At 36.0% G+C, this 18,915-nt stretch overlaps 1 protein-coding gene across 3 annotated transcripts in view; it reads right to left on the bottom strand.

The window, feature by feature from the left end:
• CPLANE1 (ciliogenesis and planar polarity effector 1) overlaps nucleotides 1-18,765 on the bottom strand; it is a 58,500-nt gene extending 39,735 nt beyond the window's left edge. For all 3 annotated transcript variants that reach the window (XM_026865912.1, XM_026865913.1, XM_026865914.1), the window contains exons 1-17: nucleotides 18,746-18,765; nucleotides 18,044-18,184; nucleotides 17,039-17,174; nucleotides 16,730-16,849; nucleotides 15,924-16,150; nucleotides 15,470-15,576; nucleotides 13,742-13,898; nucleotides 12,981-13,081; nucleotides 12,633-12,815; nucleotides 11,166-11,415; nucleotides 9,990-10,142; nucleotides 8,364-9,121; nucleotides 6,701-6,885; nucleotides 5,098-5,178; nucleotides 4,096-4,260; nucleotides 3,239-3,412; nucleotides 222-450 (exon numbers count right to left, since the gene is read on the bottom strand). In XM_026865912.1, the coding sequence (XP_026721713.1) occupies nucleotides 222-450; nucleotides 3,239-3,412; nucleotides 4,096-4,260; nucleotides 5,098-5,178; nucleotides 6,701-6,885; nucleotides 8,364-9,121; nucleotides 9,990-10,142; nucleotides 11,166-11,415; nucleotides 12,633-12,815; nucleotides 12,981-13,081; nucleotides 13,742-13,898; nucleotides 15,470-15,576; nucleotides 15,924-16,150; nucleotides 16,730-16,849; nucleotides 17,039-17,174; nucleotides 18,044-18,124 (3,107 nt within the window). In that variant the 5' untranslated portion in view covers nucleotides 18,125-18,184; nucleotides 18,746-18,765. The remainder of the gene's footprint in view (nucleotides 1-221; nucleotides 451-3,238; nucleotides 3,413-4,095; nucleotides 4,261-5,097; nucleotides 5,179-6,700; nucleotides 6,886-8,363; nucleotides 9,122-9,989; nucleotides 10,143-11,165; nucleotides 11,416-12,632; nucleotides 12,816-12,980; nucleotides 13,082-13,741; nucleotides 13,899-15,469; nucleotides 15,577-15,923; nucleotides 16,151-16,729; nucleotides 16,850-17,038; nucleotides 17,175-18,043; nucleotides 18,185-18,745) is intronic.
• Nucleotides 18,766-18,915: the final 150 nt, after the last annotated feature.

The raw sequence follows: 18,915 nt of genomic DNA, 5'->3' as shown, positions 1-18,915 counted from the left end.
CAAGAAACTTCATTAATAACAAAGTAAAACCCACAGATAATCTAATGAAGCTCTGTTAAACGAATAACTAAGACAAAATAACTGATCTTAACATATTAGGTCCTGCACCTACTAGGAGTCTGGGAATATAAATCTTTGAGGCAAAGGATATGCCTTTTTACAATAAACTTCATGCAAACAACTTCAAAATAGAGTACACTAATTTTAGAGTACAAATTTACCTTGAGAATTCATCAGAGTTCTGACAATACAGCTGGTAGGCTACACCAATTGAAACAGACAGTTTCCAGTCCCCAAGTCTGTGTGTTAACCACACAGCTTCTGGAATGAGTCCACCAATAAAGAACAAATCAAGAGCATATTCAACTGTCCATACAGATGAAAGGTTCTGGTCCCTGACAGCTCTGGTAACCAAACAGTGTTGCAGCGGAATAATACGAGGAGATAAGACTGTAACACAGAAAACACATTTGAAGTTTAAATAAATCTGCATGCTATCAGACAAAGAATTTAGAATTCATATGTTCACAGTGCTTTTGGATTCTTTTCAGTGTACAATTGCTCTTTACTTTATTAGAGGCACACCATGGGGTTTATCCACAGCAGGCAGATGCAACTCATGCTGTAACAGGTCAGAGAGCAGGCTATTTTTCTGCTTAATAACATGGATATGCAAGCGTGTGCAAAACTTGCATGTTGTTCTTACTTAAAAGATTTAATCACATCGATGGAACATTTACAGGTATGCTACATATGCTTAGGATATTCAAGGGGTGCACCTGAGATAAATGGAAATTCTGAGTTTTCCTAGTGTACCCATGTTGTTTGTACTCACTGTGCTGCATACTGCAGAAGACAAAAGCTACAATGCATTTTCGAGAAAGAATAGGACATTATTTTAGGACAGTGTATCTAGACAAATTGAAGAAAATTTAGTATCTGCTTGTTTCTTGAGGTTTGGATTTTCTTTCCCAAGGTTTTGCTTCTTGGTTTTCCTAGAGAAGTGCTGATCAGCATTAAGGAACTATTTGCTTCTCTTACAGTTTCCATTTACTGTGGAGGCAATGACATTATTTAGGGAAATATTCACACTAAACCAGCTTGTGCAATGCAATTTTTTCAAGACTGTCTCACCATGTACATGGACATTTGTCTAATGCAAGTATTAAAATCAAGGTCTTATTTTGTAGGCTTTATCTGGAAAGTTGTCTAATCAAAACATCCAAAAGACCATGAAGAAATATATGCAAATGCATGTTGTAGTACAGAAATACTAAGAATAGTCAATGTATTCTAATACACTGCAGAAAATCTAATCAGTCAAAGTAAGTTAATATTGTAAAGAAGTATCTGGCTTTACAGTATCAACTTACTAGTAGGTACTTTTAATGCTTCAAAAGAACTCTTCATTCTGTTGGACACTACATCACTTTGAAAAATTAACTTTGTAACCAAAATTTTCCTAACAAAGGAAACCTTTAAACAGAATCTCTTGAAGAAAAGAGATAAACCACCCACTGTGATAAATATAATTATCAGAAAAATGCTGGAAAGCAGGACTTATACTTGGGTTCAACAACAAACCAACCTGACATTCCCACTTGTTCTGATGATACAGTGGGAATGCATTTGGCTTCCAAGAACTTGACTGTCAAATAAGAAAAAAAAGCTTTCCTCTGGCTTTTTTCAATTTGGGTCATAACATATCACAGGTCCAATCCAACTATTTGATAAGCACTGCTTTTCTTGCACTTTTGGGAGGAGAAAAATCATTCAGACACATCTTTAGGCAAAATTAATGCAAGAACCATGGAATTCTAATATTGTCTAATTTGGGTGAAAAAAATACAGCATTCTTTCATCCGATGTCCTGGCTCAGCTAGGATAGGGTTAAGTTTCCCCAGCAGAGAGAGAGGGGAAAGGGATCTGCAGCGGGTTATTCATACTATGCTGATGTCAGGTCCAGGCAGATACATTTTTTTTTTACTTTCTCTTTGGAGGGCTTGGTGGCTGGAAGCTGTTCCGTGACCATTAGTGGTATTTCTCTGTATATCTTTTGTCTTGTTCACTGTTATTGCTGTTTATTGTTATCACTGCCACTGTTGTTGTTCAGATTGTTTATCACACTGTTGTATTAAATTTCTTCTTATTTCACCCTGGGGTTTGTGCCTAACTGCCAGCCCGACCGGCTGCGGGTGGGGAGGGGAAAAGCAACCCCCAGTCCCGGCAGGGCCTAAACCACCACATCTGAATATCAGATTTAGATGACTAACCTCAAAGCATGGGAAAAATAAAAGAAAAAAGGCCTTGAAAAAAAAAAATACTGGGAGGCAGTCCTTAAGAGCAAAGAAGTCCAGGAAGGCTGGACATTCTTAAACAATAAAATCTAGGTGTAGGAGTAGGCTTCCCTATGTGCCAAAAGATAATTGCCAGCAGGTAAGACCACTGGCCTGGTTGAACAGAGAGTTCTGTCTGGAACTCAGAAAAAAGAAAAAAGAATTTATGACCTTTGGAAGAAGGGGAAGGCAACTCTGGAGAACTACAAGGATGTCACGAGGTCATGAGGTTATGCAGGGAGAAAACTGCAAGGGCCAAAGCCTAGCTAGAACTTAATATGGCTACTGTTGTAAAAGTCCATAAAAAATTTTTGTATAAATACGAGATCGTAGCAAGGTGGGTGTCAGTCTCTTCTCCCAAATAACAAGTGACAGGACAAGAGGAGACAGCCTCAAGCTATGCCACGGGAGGTTTAGGTTTGATAGCAGGAAAAATTTCTTCACTGAAAGGGTTGTCAAGCACCTGAACAGGCTGCCCAGGGAAGTGGTGCAGTCACCAACCCTGCAGGTATTTAAAAGATATGTACATGTGGCACTTAGGGGCATGGTTTAGTGGTAGGTTTGGCAGTGCTAGGTTAACAGTTGGATTTGATGATCTTAAAAGTCCTCTCCAACCTAAATGATTCTGTGATTCTATTATATGGATGATATAATTCAACTGCACACATCAACTATTAATTTTACCGAAAATATTTTCAATAATCAAGTGATGGAAAACATTAATCACCCACACAAACACACCCCTCAACAAAAACATCTGGAAAGCAAGTTATTTTATTTTTTGAGTTAATGGTGCTGAAACTATAAATCACCAAGTTAAAGCATCACAGACAGCACTGATACACATGTAAAATATAGTAAGAGTTAAGCACAGAAAAGTAAACTGCTTTTAGAGAAAATACCTTGTTTCATGTGAAGTGGATGCAGGATGTCAACACTGTGTGGGGGAAAGATATAGAGCAGCTGATCTGTGAAATAAGCAGCCATGAATCGTGCCATGGATCGAATCACTGCCATAGCCGTTTCAGTATGAACATCTGTAACCATCCACAGCTCATGCTGAACATACTTGGTATCTAAAAAAACAGATATAAAATTAAAACATTACATGGAAAACTATTTTAAATTTGAATGCTAAAATTGCTTAATCACAACTGATAAAACTTTTTTAAAACAAGCAAATACGGTATTACTTTATTTCATACAAGCTTTTGGGACTTACAGAGCTTAATCTTTCACACTAATTATACATTAATATTAAATAGACCTCCAGTGTCTAAATTTGTATCAGTGCTGTGTCAAAAAAAACTGTTTAAATTTGGAAATTTAGATTTCATGCTCTGAATAGAAAAAAAGTTACAAGCATCTACAAAAAAATCCCACTGTCAATATAGGACTGGTAATCAATCTAAAATCCACTATTTTATCATTAAAAAGTTAAAAAGAAATCACATCATTCTGCCCACTTTTTTTTTTAATCCAAAGTCTTTCTTTGAGCAGATTTGAATCTAAAAACATTTAATAGGCCATGCTTTCACAATTAATTATACACTGAAAGTTGTCTAAACGCTCCAACAAATGCACCTAAAAACATCTGAGGACAAGAAAAAGATGTTTAAAGTCACCAAAAGCAGACTTCAGTCCAGTGTAAAGAGAAAAGCATGCAGTCAAGTGCATGCATGTGATGGCACAGAAGCTAGATACATTAGTCAAACAGTATCAATATACCTTATTATACTTTTACGCAATATAAACATACCAGAAAATTTTTCCATCTGACTCCTTGAGAGTTGTGATCGCCTTAGAATCTCTCCTACCAGATGATCACAGAGTCCCTGAGCCTCACACAAGTTGTATTGATACAGATGGCAAAATAATATTGCAAGATAATATCTAGTCTGAAGAAAATATGTTCTTTTTCCTCCTACATTGAAAGAGAAAAAAAGAGCTGAAGTCCAGTTGGAAAAGAAACAAACACAAAACCAGACACATCAGTTTGAAAGTATTAGTTCCTCCATCTCCAGAAACATATCTATGTAAAAATATATTGTAAGAAGGAGCAGAAATCATCAGCAGCTATTTCAGGATACATGATCCTCCTACAGTCTCTAAATTCCTGGTGAGTTAATGCTCATCTACAAGTTTTACTTCTAGAGATCTTGGCAGATTTTGAAACAATACAGTGTATAATTGTTAAGACAGAGACAAAAATAGGAGAGCTCAAGGGGGCCCAGCCTTCAAAGAAGGGATGTCTGAATAGTAAAACTGCTTAGACATTCACCAAGCTTCCAATATCCTGAAGACTTTCTGCATGATAATCTCATCATAATAACCAGCAAAAAAATTTTCTCATGATCCTTGGGAAAAGACTCTGGAATATCTATTTCAAATCAACTTGTAAATAAACTCTTACCACAAATTATTTTGTTTTATTATGCCACAAACATGAAGTCTTTAGATTTTACAGCTACTAAAGGAACTGATTTTTCTTCAACTGTTTTTCATTGTCTCTTTCCTGTTCAGAAATATACTTAGAGCTTTTCTTTACCAACTACTTCATAATCACAAGAAAACTCTGATATTAAAAATAGAAATGCATGGAATTTTCTCAGGGAGCAAACAGACTCAGCTTCTGACTGGTCTCTCCTTTATGTGTCTTCCTCCTTTTTTCTGAAGGGCAAACAGAGAGTCACAAGTAACTACATAAAGTGATTATACAATTTACTCTCTCCATCTCACAAAAAAAGATTTTATCCTTTACCTTTCGCCTTGATTTCACAAAGAGATCTCTTCCAAATGTCTACAGATTCTCTGTATGAGCCTAAAAGGAACTTCTCCTCACCTACAAAATCACATACATAACAAATTAAAAGCTCTACATAGTTAGTTTACATGTGCAAACACATATGCACTTGAACTTCAATATTACAGATTTATGAAAAGCGGAGTAAAATATGTCAGTCTCCAGCAAATTTCTATCCCCAGAGATAAATTTAAGTTTTGAGCATCTGAGAGAAAATTACGTTGAATACCCCCCCACCATCTTTTTTTAATCACTAAATCACTTTTAAATGAAAAAATCAAGTCAAGTTATAATCACTCATAAAAGGTTTTCAGTAATTAATTTTAAGATTACACAAGGTTATAAATGTTAACTATAGTTAGAAACTCCAGTATTCAAAACCCACACTAGTTTATTAATGAGTAAAGCATTTTCTCTTATCTGTTTTCATATTTCCTAAGATGTGGAAGGTAATTTTTCTTTTTTTTTTTTAGCAGTTGTAAAATTACATAGCAAGCTGAACATACAGATTCTTTTTCAGTGTAAAAGCACTTTCAAACAACATGTCTATGGACTGTTACACATTTCATATTTCTAAATGTCACTTCTCTGCCTCTATTCCCATTACAACTTTTAATCCATTGGTCAATTCCTACATATTGAGACAGAAACATAACTGTAAAAGAACACAGCTCCTGGGCAAAGGAGAATGAGAAAAAAGAAACCAACAAAACAGGTCTATCATAGAAGAAAAGACAAGGATAAATTTGCCACTCTAGCCTTCTTACCAGCAGCTAGCCAGTTCAGGTATTGCCTGACCCATCAGCATATATGTTACTCTAGCTCATCCACAAACTGTGCCATATCTATTTGGCAAACTGAATGCAAACAACATAAAGAATGGGCAGAAAGGAAGGGTGGGAAGTTGCATGTATTGTTAGGATGATTAAAAGAGACATGAAAGAGCTAATGTATTGTACAAAGTGATGTAGGGAGAGAAGCTAGAAGTATCATTTAAAGGAGAGAGTTCAAGAATATAGAGAGAAAACAAAATTGTGATGAGAGACATAAATGGGAAGCTGGGCTTATTAGTGTAGAATGGGAAAGGAAGGTAGAGCATAGGACAGTAATGTGTACAAAGTTAGCCAGAAACATACTGTTTGCAAAATAAATATGCTAGGTTAAGTCTATTACAGTAGGTTACACTAAAGTAGATGCTTAGTTGTGGCTGACTACATTCATGTACACAACATGCTCAGGTCCACAGCGATTGCATGGAGCTAACATGATTTCTATACAGAAATCCAGTAAAAAACACACTGTCATGCCCATCTACTTCAGAGGAAATAACACAGTACAAACAACATGAGAATTCAGATCATGTGTTCAGATTCTCTAGGACATGATTCAAAGCAAACTGAAGTCAATACAGTCTTTTTATTTAGCTCAAAAAGCTCTAAAGACTATAATACAGTCTACAGGTGTACTGGGACATCAAGAGAGTTCAGATCAGAAAAGTCTCACTACTAACTTTTTTACCATGCAACTACCTAACATTTGTAGTTCGTTCCAAAGTACTAACCAGACACAGAATTAATCTTCAAATGTTTTTCTAAGGTCACTCCTGAAGATTGGAGGGTTGCTTGTATATGACTTATAAGTGATGAGACAACAGACTCTTCTTCTGCATTCTTGCTCACTTCTCTGTTCAGCTGCATCTGATACCAAACCACTTTTTTATACAGTAATTGCCACAGTACAATCAACCTGTAGTTCAAGAAGTATAGTCTATGAAAATCATCAGAAGTTAACACAGATTTCTTACTTTTTTGTATTTTGCATTACGTATCTGAAAACTAGATTATATTTTATGTTAACAACTATTTTCTTGAATTCAATGACGAGGAAAAAAATAAAACACTTTTTGCCTTGGTTTTTGCTTTTTTGACCAACACACACTGATTTTTCTGAACTTGCAATCTATTTGAAGCACCCAAATGCACCCAAAATTAATCCCTTGTTATCTAAACTACTGGGAAATGAAATAATCTAGATAAATTTCAAAACAGGTATCAGTGTCTCTATAGACAAAACTGATTAAAAACACAATGAAAGCATAACACAGAAAAGCAAAGACAAGGAAACAAAAGACTGAAGAGCATGTTGCTGACAAGTCCCTGCTGCCCAGCTACTAGATGCATCAGCTCAGATAGGTAGTAAACTTGCTGATACAAGCAAATATACATTGCCAGGGACTTGAAAAAGTTCGCACAGAACTGCAACACATCTGCATCTTCTTCTCTAGCACTCCTACTTCAATTATTAATACAGAGTCAGTCACATGCACAGTGCTTAGTACCTGGAGCACATTTAATTGAAAACGTGGATTACCTTTGCAGAGACAACTGAAATTTGCAATGAACACAGTACTATACTTTCAGCTTATTGAAGAAATGCATTTTACTGTACTAAGAATAAATTTGCAAGTTATAATGCTTCTTAGGCTGTAAATCTCTGGAAAGGAACAGCTTGCTCATATGATTAACACACTTGGATTAATTTTAGTTCTGCAGTAGAGAAATACTCCAGTGATGATATATTTTCCCAATAGTTGGATAGCACACTTCAGTTTAAGCATCTTTCAAGTTTATATATTCAAAGAAGAAATAGCTCCAATAGCTTAGTAAGTTTCTACACACTAGGGCTTCTCTTATTAAAAAGAATCTCATAGTTGGCCTTGGCCCATCACTGCAGCCTGTTCAGATTTCTTTGCAGAGCCTCCTTACCCTGGGGCAGATCTACCAACTGCCACCCAACTTGGTGTCCTCTGCAAACTTACTGAGGGTGCACTTGATCCCCTCATGCAGATCACTCATAAAGCTACTGAAGAGAGCTGTCCCCAGTACTGAACCCTGGCGAACACCAGTTGTGACTGGATTTAACTCCATTCACCACCCTTCTCTGGGCCCACCCATCCAACCAGTTTAGTACCGAGCAAAGTGTACACTTGTCCCAGCCACAAGCAGCCAGTTTCTCCAGGAAAATGCTGTGAGAAATGGTGCCAAAGCTCTACTAAAGTCTAGGCGGACAATAACCACAGCCTCTCCTTCATCCAAGCAGCTCACCTTATCACAAGAAGAGATCAGGTTTGTCAAGCAGGACCTGCCTTTCATAAACCCATGCTGACTGGGCCCCATCACCTGGTTGTCCCTTTGATTTTTTCTCCATGCACAGATTATTCATACCTTTTTTCTGGTTTTGCATCATGGTTTACTGCTTGAGGAGGCTCTCTGAGCAGAGATTTCAGTGAGCTGAATTGCTGAGGAGTATTCTCATCAAGAACTTGGAAAATAGGCACAGTGAGGGAGTCCAGTTCCACAAGATTACCATGAGGAGATGCGAAACAATTCTCATACTGTAGTATGCACATGCTACTTAGAGTGTGAGAAACCATTTTCAAAAGACAGAAGCATGCCAAAAGGTTTTTTGAGAACAACTGATCTTGTTGCTGTACAAGCATCAGTTTTAAAGTTTGTAATGTCATCTTTGTCACATGCCCAGTCAGACTGGCTCTTGAATGCCAATACAAAACATTTAAACACTGCTGAAAACAGTTTAGCACACAACGCATCCAGTGAGTATTCTTCGCAGACTTGTTTGTAGATGCATCCTGGTTTAGTAGTGAACATTTCACAAACTGAAGAATGTTGAAAAAATGGATAATGCAGTTCACTGTGTAATTCAGCAAAATATCTTTCTCTTCCTCATTTTTTGAAATACCTATCTGCCATGCAGCAAGAAGGTTTTTCTGAATGGTATATAGTTCCACTGATAATTTATCTTTCTCTTCAGTATTGTCTTTTGCATGGATAGTATCAAACATTGATGCAAATTCTAAGTGGCCGTGATCAGCTTTAGCAACAAATGAATGTATTCTTTGGCTATAGAAGTGGGAAGGGCTATTGCAAAACTGCTTTCTGTCATCTGATTCTTCTTCATAATCCTATATCAGACAATCAGAAAAAAAATAGTTTAATTCCAGTCTGTTGAAAGAGAGCATAGTCTTCAAGAAATCACCAGTCAGTCTCATAAACAAAATCTTTATGCTTAATTTGCTTAATTGCTAATAAATTTAATTCACAGCAGTTTCATCTAGATCTCAAACTAAATGTAGCTATTTGGAATAGTTGTGTGGACAGAAATTTAATATTTAACAACAACAACAGAATATTACACTGTAAATACAGCAGAAAGTGAAACCCTATCTTTTATTAAGCCCAGAGAATGAGGAAGAGTTTTTGCCAGCTACTTGTAAAATATACAAGCCCTTCAACAAAAGCTCAAAAACTTCAAAGATCAAAAACATGAAATGGAGTTAGGAAGAACTACACATAACTTTAATCACAGAACCATTCTTCCAAAAGTTGTACAAATTTTGGAATTTATGGAAGAATCCTCTAAAACTCAGGATATCTTCTTTAATAAGGATAATACTGTATTTCTTTGTTAATATACTTTACAGCCCCAGTATATTTACTACTGTAATATTACATTTTATTATAAAGTGAAGCTAAAGTATTAAACTGCAATAAACTGACATATGTAGATTAGTATGTATTTTTCAAAAGTTAATGCACTGCTGAATGAAATAAGATATACGAAAATAAAAATCAAGTATCATTTGAGAAAAATAACCATATTTCTGGAACCTATAAAGAAAATGAGAATTTAACCAATACTGAATTACTTTAAAATATACCTAATAAGAGCAAGTATACCTGTATTATTTGAAAAAAAAAATTCTTTACATTTAGAATACTTCAAAATTAAATCATTTGCATAAGTTTAAGTGGAAAAATGCTATTATGTACCAGTAAATCCATGGTTTTCTCACTCATTTCTGTTGTATCCTCTTCCAGGAACTTTGGAATGGTGGAAAAGATGGAACTTTGGTTTTGAGCATGTTGTAAAAGACTAGCTTTTAAAGACAACAGTGAACGTAAACACAGATGTCTCCCTTTAGACTAAAAGAAATAACAGTAACACAAAACATTATTTTTCTCTAGCAAGATCAAACCGACACTTCCTAAACAAAACAAGGAAACTGGTACCTTCTCTAAAAAACTTCAGTTTAACAGTCCCAGACAGAAGGGGAGAACAGGTCAGTAGGCATATGCTGCATACAAACTATCACTTGAACATGCTTCAGACATGCAGAATTTTCTCAGTACCAAACAACTTTACTTTGATTCATGCTGCAAGACTCTGCTTTCTTGATCTCTGAAATGATCCTACAGTTTTGCCAGCATGTAGGGCTTTCCTGAATTCTTATTAGGAATATATCTCTTTAAATGCTCAAATTCTTGCCCACTCTTCTAGTTTACAGATGAACACCATCGTAACTCACTACTCCAAAAATCCAAAATACGAACTGGAAAAGTTAAATTCCATCTGCAAAAATTCTGAACTTAGTATATTATAACTTATGTGGTTGTCAACAGTTTGCAAGACCTCTTCTTTCAAAAGTTTCCCTTCTCACAGACTTAGCTCAATTCAGAAGTGACAGAAAAATAAACAAAAATGCTTTAAGCTAGCTTTAATTGGCAACCTCAATCCAGGACACAGTGCACATGTCTGCCCTAAAACAACAGGAGCCTAATATAGAGAGATTTTACAGAATCCTTTCTGCACTTTTCTGAAAGGATGAGCTGGTCAGAGTAGCATAATATCTGTCAATGCTCTGGACCAACTCTATAGATAAAGAAATCCGAATTTCTTTTACAGTTCCAGAAAGAATTGGCAGTTAAAACTCTCCCCTTTACTACATTTTACTGGAATGTCACCCAGACATCAAAGGAATAAAATTTCAGAGAAATCTGTGTATTCATTGTTTTCCAGAACAACAGTATTACCAAAACAACTTTAGAATTCAAAGGAATTTATACAAATATCACAGTAAACTAAACTGAGCTGCTCAGGTTACAAATCAGACATTTATACACATGAAGCTTTTTACTTAAAGCCTACAAAATAATTCATAACCCTACCTTGGAGTTCAGTAAATTCTGACGGATATTTTCAAGTCGTTCGGTTGAATCAAGCAAAAGAGATCTTACAAATCCTGACGGTGAAAGGTTGTTAGGAAATCTAAGCACAGTTACCATGTATCCATCAGAGATGATAAGGTAGGGTAATCTTGAATGTGAAGCAACAGAGAATCTCTGTCTCATAAGGTCACTTTCAGAAGCTGAAGAACCAAGAGACTGACTAGAGTCTTGACAGAGAGAGTGCTGCTGTCTAAAATATACATAAAAAAATAAGCAGCAACTATCATATGTAATAATCATCCACAGAATAGACACAAAACCCCCAACATTTAATACCACTCACACTACTGTCCCAACAGGTCCATTCAGAATTCTAAGGAAGCATCTGAATTTTTGCAGGATGAGCACTCTAACACTATTTATGCTTGCGAGTTGCTAGGATTTTGCTGTAGTTACAACTTTTTAAAATTTAGGTAAAAATAAAACCAGCTTTCAATATTCTTTTATTATTTCATTAATAAGTATTTTTCCAAAATTTGACTTTAAATTCCTGTATCACACTTTCTTATCTAGGTCTTATTGTGTATGCCAAGTGCTTGAAGATAAAATTCTAAGTAGCTTCTAATAAAGTCATTATGAAAACCAAAAAAATTCCTCAAGGCCTACATCTTAGTATTTCAGACTCAGTTCAGACACTCAACAGAAATATTTCATATCAACACGCAGGTCTTCTCTTACAAAAGAGATCTTACAAAGTCTTTTCTTATAAAGAAATCACTCCTTAATGAGTTCCAGAAAGCTGCATTGTGCATGTACTCCAATACTAGCCCTACAATAACTTGAAATAATGTGTAATGTTACTGGGGTTTTTTATTTATTTTTTAGTAGTTTGAAAGTTACTCGATTATTCGAAAACAAAGTAACTGCATACATGCAGAAATAACCATAATTAAATTATGCTAATATATTTTATAATCTGATTTTTCAACCAGACAGTGTAAAAAGGTACTAAAATGCTTTGAATGTTTTCATGAGATGTTACATTTACACACTATCTGGCTTTATTAGTAGGATTTCACAGACAAGTATATTATTTACAAGATTTGATATGGAAATGTGATATAAAGTTCTATAGGTAAAATTAAATAGTGAGCAGAGAAACACTGCTAGATTAAAATAAATACGCTTTTAGTACTTCTGTCACTCTAATTTTTAATTACTATTAAATCAAAACACTTTCAAAAAAACAAATCACTTAATGCATACTTACACGTCACAATGCCAATTTTCATGACAACAAACCCATTATAAGAAATAGAACTATGAATGAGAAACAGATATTGAGAAGACACGAAAAGCAAAAGAGTGAATTTGAAAGATGAAGTTCATATAAAATTGTAAAAATATGTTAGAAAGTAAGATATGATCATATGACAAAAATATACATACATTTTCAAACCCTTTTACCTGTATGTTATTAGTGGATGAAATGGAATAAACTCTGCAGGTCCAAATTCTACAGAGCAGCCAGTAGTAATCAAGGTCAGCAATTCACCCATACATGTCAATAAAATCAAAGAACCACGTTTTAACATGCAAGCCAAGAAAAGGCTATCAGGAGTCCAACTCATATCACCAACCCAGTAAGACCTAAATTGGGCAGGAAAAAATATTTTTCTCTGTCAAATTTCTCTATCAAAAGGTTAGGACAGTTAAAAAAAAACAAAAAACACAACAAAGAACTAAACAAAACACTCAAAACCACCACACAAAACCAAAAATTCCACAACAGCAGTAAAACCATCAATTACTGACCTTATAAACTTGGATGGGATGTTGCTCTTGCTACTACAACCTTTAAGGCTACCCGAAACAGTTACAAAATTCAGTGTGTTTAAAAACAAAATCTGAGTTGCCTAGAAAGAAAAAGTAAATATAAAGAAAACATGAATATTTGTATCAGAGTGTCATTATTGTAAAAACCTATATCTATTAGCAAGTTATGCATTATCTCTGAAGTACTGGAAACATTATTACACATGAAAGTGACACTGTACTTCAGTATTTACAGCATTTATTAATTTCTATGTCCATTTCTACATTTGAAAAATAACTAGATTATTATATACTCACTGTATAATTCAATATTCTTTTTAACTGGTCCATATTCCCTGTCATCACTATCACTAAAAACTACATGAAGATTTGGCCTCTGAGTTGTTAGAAGTAATAAAGTTATGAAAGTAGGAACATAACCTCCAACACATGTTAGACTGAGGCCTGATTGAGAATCATCCAGAATCTTTGCAGATACCATGCAGGAACTGAAATTAATTTATTTATTATTTTACTTGTTATAGATTAGAAATGACAGGTGAGCTTATATGGACTCCTTAACTGAACAGCATTCAAAAAATTACAAGTTGTGGCAAATTTTTTAGCTATGGATATCAATGTGAATATAATCACACATATCAGTAAGAACGCTGAAAAATCACTCCTAAAAATGTGTTATTACATCGTTGTTACCACTTCATTCAAATATTAGCCTAAATGACATAGTCTATCACTCATACCTGTGGGTCAGTTTGATTAACAGCTACTGCAAGTAGAAGTCCATCTCTTGCAAATGCACATAGCAAACCTCCTCTTGACTTCACAGACACACACTGAGGAACCAAATTAACAAGAGAACAAGTCTGCTGTACCCAGTGTATCTGGTATGGCAAAGAACTGAATACCAAAAAAGGAAACAAAACCAAAAGATGCATTAGTTATGCCAAACAGGATGATTCCTACGTCGTAAAAAAACCATCCAAGACAAAAAAAAAACCATACAGCATGAACAATATAGAAAAAACAAATATATTTTTCTTCAAAAACCTTACAAATAAAAAATACTTTGTATTTACAGAAGTTTAAAAATTATGCTTTGTCACTGAGAATTATTTTTATGAGACATAAATAGGGGCTATATGTACAGATCACACAAATAAATACAGATGCATACCATATAATTAAAGCACTTATGTTTTAGCCAGGAATGGTGTAACATCATCCAACACAAGAATAATAAGAATTCAAAAATTAAAATCAAGCAACAGTATGCTGCTCTGAACAAAGAATTTGTGGATGCTCCATCACTGGAAGTGCTTGGTCAGGTTGGACTGGGCTTCCAGCAACCTGATCTAGTGAGTTGTTCCAGCCCATGGCAGGGGAGGGTTGGACTAGACGAGGTCCCTTCCAACCCAAGCCATGATCCTAGAAAGATTCAAAACATGATAGAAAACACAAGAAAGATTCCATTTGGAAAGATGACACCCAACAGACCAAAAAATAAAGCATTAACATGAAAAAAATGAGTTAAACAATAGTAAGCAATGAAACTGAGCAATAGTTGGCATAAATTTTCAGTAACATGGCTGAGAAATACGGTTACAATTTCAGGCTTCAAGTACTACGGTATATATATGCACACTTCTACACTGGCAACGTTATGCTCTATTTCATTTTTTGGATTACCAGAAAGGCATTACCATGCTACTGACAAACTGAGCAAGAGTGATGCCACTTCATAGGGCAAGGAGGATGATTACTAACTTAGCATAATTTAACAAAAGCAACTGTACCACATCAAGTGTAGGGCAAAATTTTAGTAAGCTACCCAAGTCACATCTGCAGAGGATATATCCATTTAAATTCATACATCCGTGTATCTCCCTTAGGAAGAGGAATGGACTATGATGTGCTCAAGATTATTCTTCAACTGCATTTTTATGTGGTTATATCAGTATAACTATCTCAGTATATCGTCCCAGCACAGATAAGGAAACACACACACACACTCTTACATAGTCTAGGCATGAGATGACAAGGGGAACTGAAAACAAAATATACAAATATCCATAATAAAAAAAGAGAAAGAGGTATTCAGGACATTCACGGCTGCACTGAACGCACCAAAATTAAAAGAAATTCTGGTAGCATGATGCAAAAAACTTGCTGACACACACCTGCGTGTGCAGACATAGCCACCTACACACAATCATAAAAACACGCAGTTTTATTTAGTTGCAAGTTAGTGATGAAGTATGGAATACATACATAAATCCATATATTGCCCACATATATAACGCAGCACAATGAACACAAATATGCAAACTTAGGTAGGTGCTTTTAACCATAAGCTAATTGGACATCAATGTAAATATGTTCAACTGCAGCTCTGAATCCCAGCTCTAAAAGCACTTCATAATAAAATCTTCCTCTTAAGCTAATATAACTTTAAGTATCTGTGAACTTACCTAACATATTTAAAGCTATTTTCATGCCATCGAATAATCAAAAATGTGAGCACCAAACATTCTCCAGAGTAAAACACAAAGGAGCACAAACAGCAGTCACCCAGTATCTGTGGAAAAAAGAACCAAAACCAGAACAAACCCAAAAACCTTGTTAGACACCATTTTTCTCTTTAATTATTCACATATTTAGATCAATAGATATTACAATTCAGATCAAGTAACATAATGTTGTCATTCAGAAACAAAAAGTCCGGCCAGAATATAACTGAGCCAAATAAACTTTGGTCTGATGCAGTACGGCTGTTCTTATGTTGTCATTAAATCTAATATGAACTGAATGATTAAGCCTACACACAACATCGAAGAGGCATACAACACTCTCAAAATTGACTGTAGCTTCTGTGGTCTAATTTACTGAAGAAATTAAATAACTGCTTTAGGGTTTATTTTTTACCTCATTTTGTATGAAAGCAGCATGCACTCCAGTTTCTTTTTGTTCAGTAGAAGGCAACATGACTGATTCATCAGGCAAAATTTGCGTCCAACGGCCAGAAGAACTTTTAGGAGAGGATGTGTTTCCATGTTCTGTGCTCTCCCACAATAAGACACATGCTGCAGGAGTAGTTAATAGTGCCTTTCTGCCATCTCCAGATACAAACAAGTACAATCTCATTAAACACTCTGAAAAAAAGACCAAACAAACCACATAATGTGCCAGAATAGTTTCTTTTCCTCTGTTAGAATTAGATTTAAAAAGATGAAGAAAATTTCTTTGCTTCTCTATCAAAAGAAATCCATGCTGCCACCTTAAGTATCTATTTCCAGCTTCATCACTGATGGCAGTAATGTCAGATGGAACACCCATTTTAATGCATTTTATGAATTATCCTTCCCACAAGACTTAACCATCAGGCCTGCTTCCTAAAACTGTCTTTCCTGAAATCCATCTTTCACGGAAACTATTAATAAATGCCTAAATGCTCTAGTAAGTTTTTCTATAGTTAAAAAATAACCATTAAACATTAAAATATTTACCGTATCTAAAAACAAATTACTATCTACAGAAGGTTACTAAATGCAAAAAAACTGTACCATTCAAGTGGAAAACACAACATTTGTCAAACTTTAGCTATCACACAAATCATACAAATACAAAACAATGTGAGAATACCGCTTTTACTTGTGCAATAACACTTAACAAAAGGACAAACCACTTTTACTCTATTCCATTTTTGAAAAGACTAATTGAAAAAAACCTACCTTGTGCTGCTGCAACTGCTTTCCTAGACTCTTCAACTGTTGGCACAATTTTCAAGCAGTCCCGATCTTTATTCCAAAGAAACAATTCTCCTGTTGTAAGCACTCCTGCCAACCAAGCACCTGTGTTCATCAGGGGAGAGATGTTTTGAAGAATATTATTGTGAAGTACTTAAAATTACTGTCATTACATCTTGGCCACAGTTCTAAAGCTGACAGTGAACTGGCAGATCCATTAGAAAGTCTACCTTACTAAACTGTTACAACTACAAATAAAATAATATGTTTAAAATATATAAGATGTTACTTAACCATTTCTTGATGTTGTTAAAACAACTACATTTTTCAACAATGACTGCAGCTGAGGGATTTTCTTCTTTGTCTTCCCTGATGCCAGGTTAATTTCATTTATACGTTTATCATCTAGAAGAAAAATAGCCTCCTTTTCCTGGTGAAAGAAAAAAGAGCATTTCACTTTTTAAAATGTTATTTCCTACATATATCTGCAAAATAATACTGAGATAAAAAATGTTAGGGAAAAATAAATTTTAAAAATGTATCTGCAATTACCGTATTAGCTTCATTCTCTGGCATATTCATTTTACAGTACATCACATGTACCATCAACCTACACTGATGATGACATCAGTTCACATATTTCAAATTATCAAACGAATCATTATTAGAAAGTTCTTTGAAGTACCTCAACTGACCTGCTTGCCAACAAATAACACAACAAATTACACGCTAGTTATCTCATCCTGTAGTGATTTTATTTAGTAAGATTTTTGACAGTGATTTCAATAGAAGGAGGAATTGGCCCTATATGGTTACCTTCTTAAATCACATATTAGACGAGAAGAAAAAAAACTTTATAGTCTCATTTCATCAAATAAGCCTAAGAAAGCATGTCTTTGAACAGATACAGGATGGAATGGGAAAAGGTTTGTTGATGATTTCCAACAACATACTGCAAAAAAAGGTTATGAAAAACTAGAAATCAAGAATCTCATGTAAAGGGCAGGTCTTCTTTTTTTTTTTTTTTTTTTTTTTTTGGGTGGGGGGGCCAGGACCCAACAGATTCTCCACTGTTTACCTGAGAAATTTTGAATCTGCAGCCTCAAGTCAGCGACACCGAAAAATGAGCCCTTTATTTAAATAGCTCTTAACTGGGATACATTCAAACTACTTCCTGAGGCCTTTTTACACCCCCCACCCCACAAACCCCCCCCCGCCCTATAAACAGAAGTGCAAAGTACTATATAATTAAAAACTTTGCAGAATTTTGTTTTGTAAATAGAAGTTCATTACACTTACCTGTCCAATCCATGAGATGCGAGGCCATGGTTTTCTTTGTTTGATACATGTAGAGATGACAACATCTAGTTTAATCTCCATTCTTATTAAAGCGCTGGGTAACCAGCACAAAGAAGAGCAAACAGTGGCTTTTTCAAATATCTATAGAGAATTCGCAGGAAAAAAAAAAAAAAAAGTAAGTTTTGATTATTTAGGGGGTGTAGGTAGAAGATGGGAATCTAGACACAAAAAACTACAGCCGCTTCCTGCTAAACACAACGCAACAGATGCTTACCTGTATTTCCAAACTAAAAGCGCTTTCACTCACGTAGCTCGCAGGCTATTTGCAGTCTAGTTGCACAGACTACAGGCTTGTTCCAGGAAGAGTTAAAAGAGCCACTGGACAAAGTACTAGAAGCTCTAATAAGAACGCAGAAAGCGAGCAGAACATACCGCAGCCTCCTAAGCGCAATGTATCATCAATTCAAGCGATGTACCAGCTGGGCTCCTCGGGCATAGAGGCCCGGCCGCGCTGCAGGCCCGACCCTCGGCAGAGGGAGTGACAGGAGGAGGGCATCCCCGCCCGGAGCCGCGGGGTGACGGAGGCGGCACGGCCCCCCAGCGCCGGGGTCGGTCCAGCCGCCGGGCTGCTGCCGCACGTTTCGGGGGATTTTCCCGGGGGATGGCAGAGCCCCCGAAGCGGAGCACGGGCAAGCCGCTTACCCCTACGCGGGGGTAGAGGGGCGCGGGGGTAAGCGTAGAGGGGCGCGGACTTCCCCTCCCTCCCCCGAGCGCCATCTACCAGAATCCCACCGCCGCTTTCGCCCGAGTCAGGGCAGAACCGGTCCCTCAGGCTATCTCCAGCTTCAGGACACAGACAAAGGGCTGTCTCT

The sequence above is a fragment of the Athene cunicularia genome, assembly GCF_003259725.1.
Source record: "Athene cunicularia isolate RWA chromosome Z unlocalized genomic scaffold, athCun1 chrZ_part1, whole genome shotgun sequence".
NCBI classification, from domain to species: Eukaryota; Metazoa; Chordata; class Aves; order Strigiformes; family Strigidae; genus Athene; species Athene cunicularia.
This window is presented reverse-complemented; position numbering and strand designations above follow the sequence as displayed.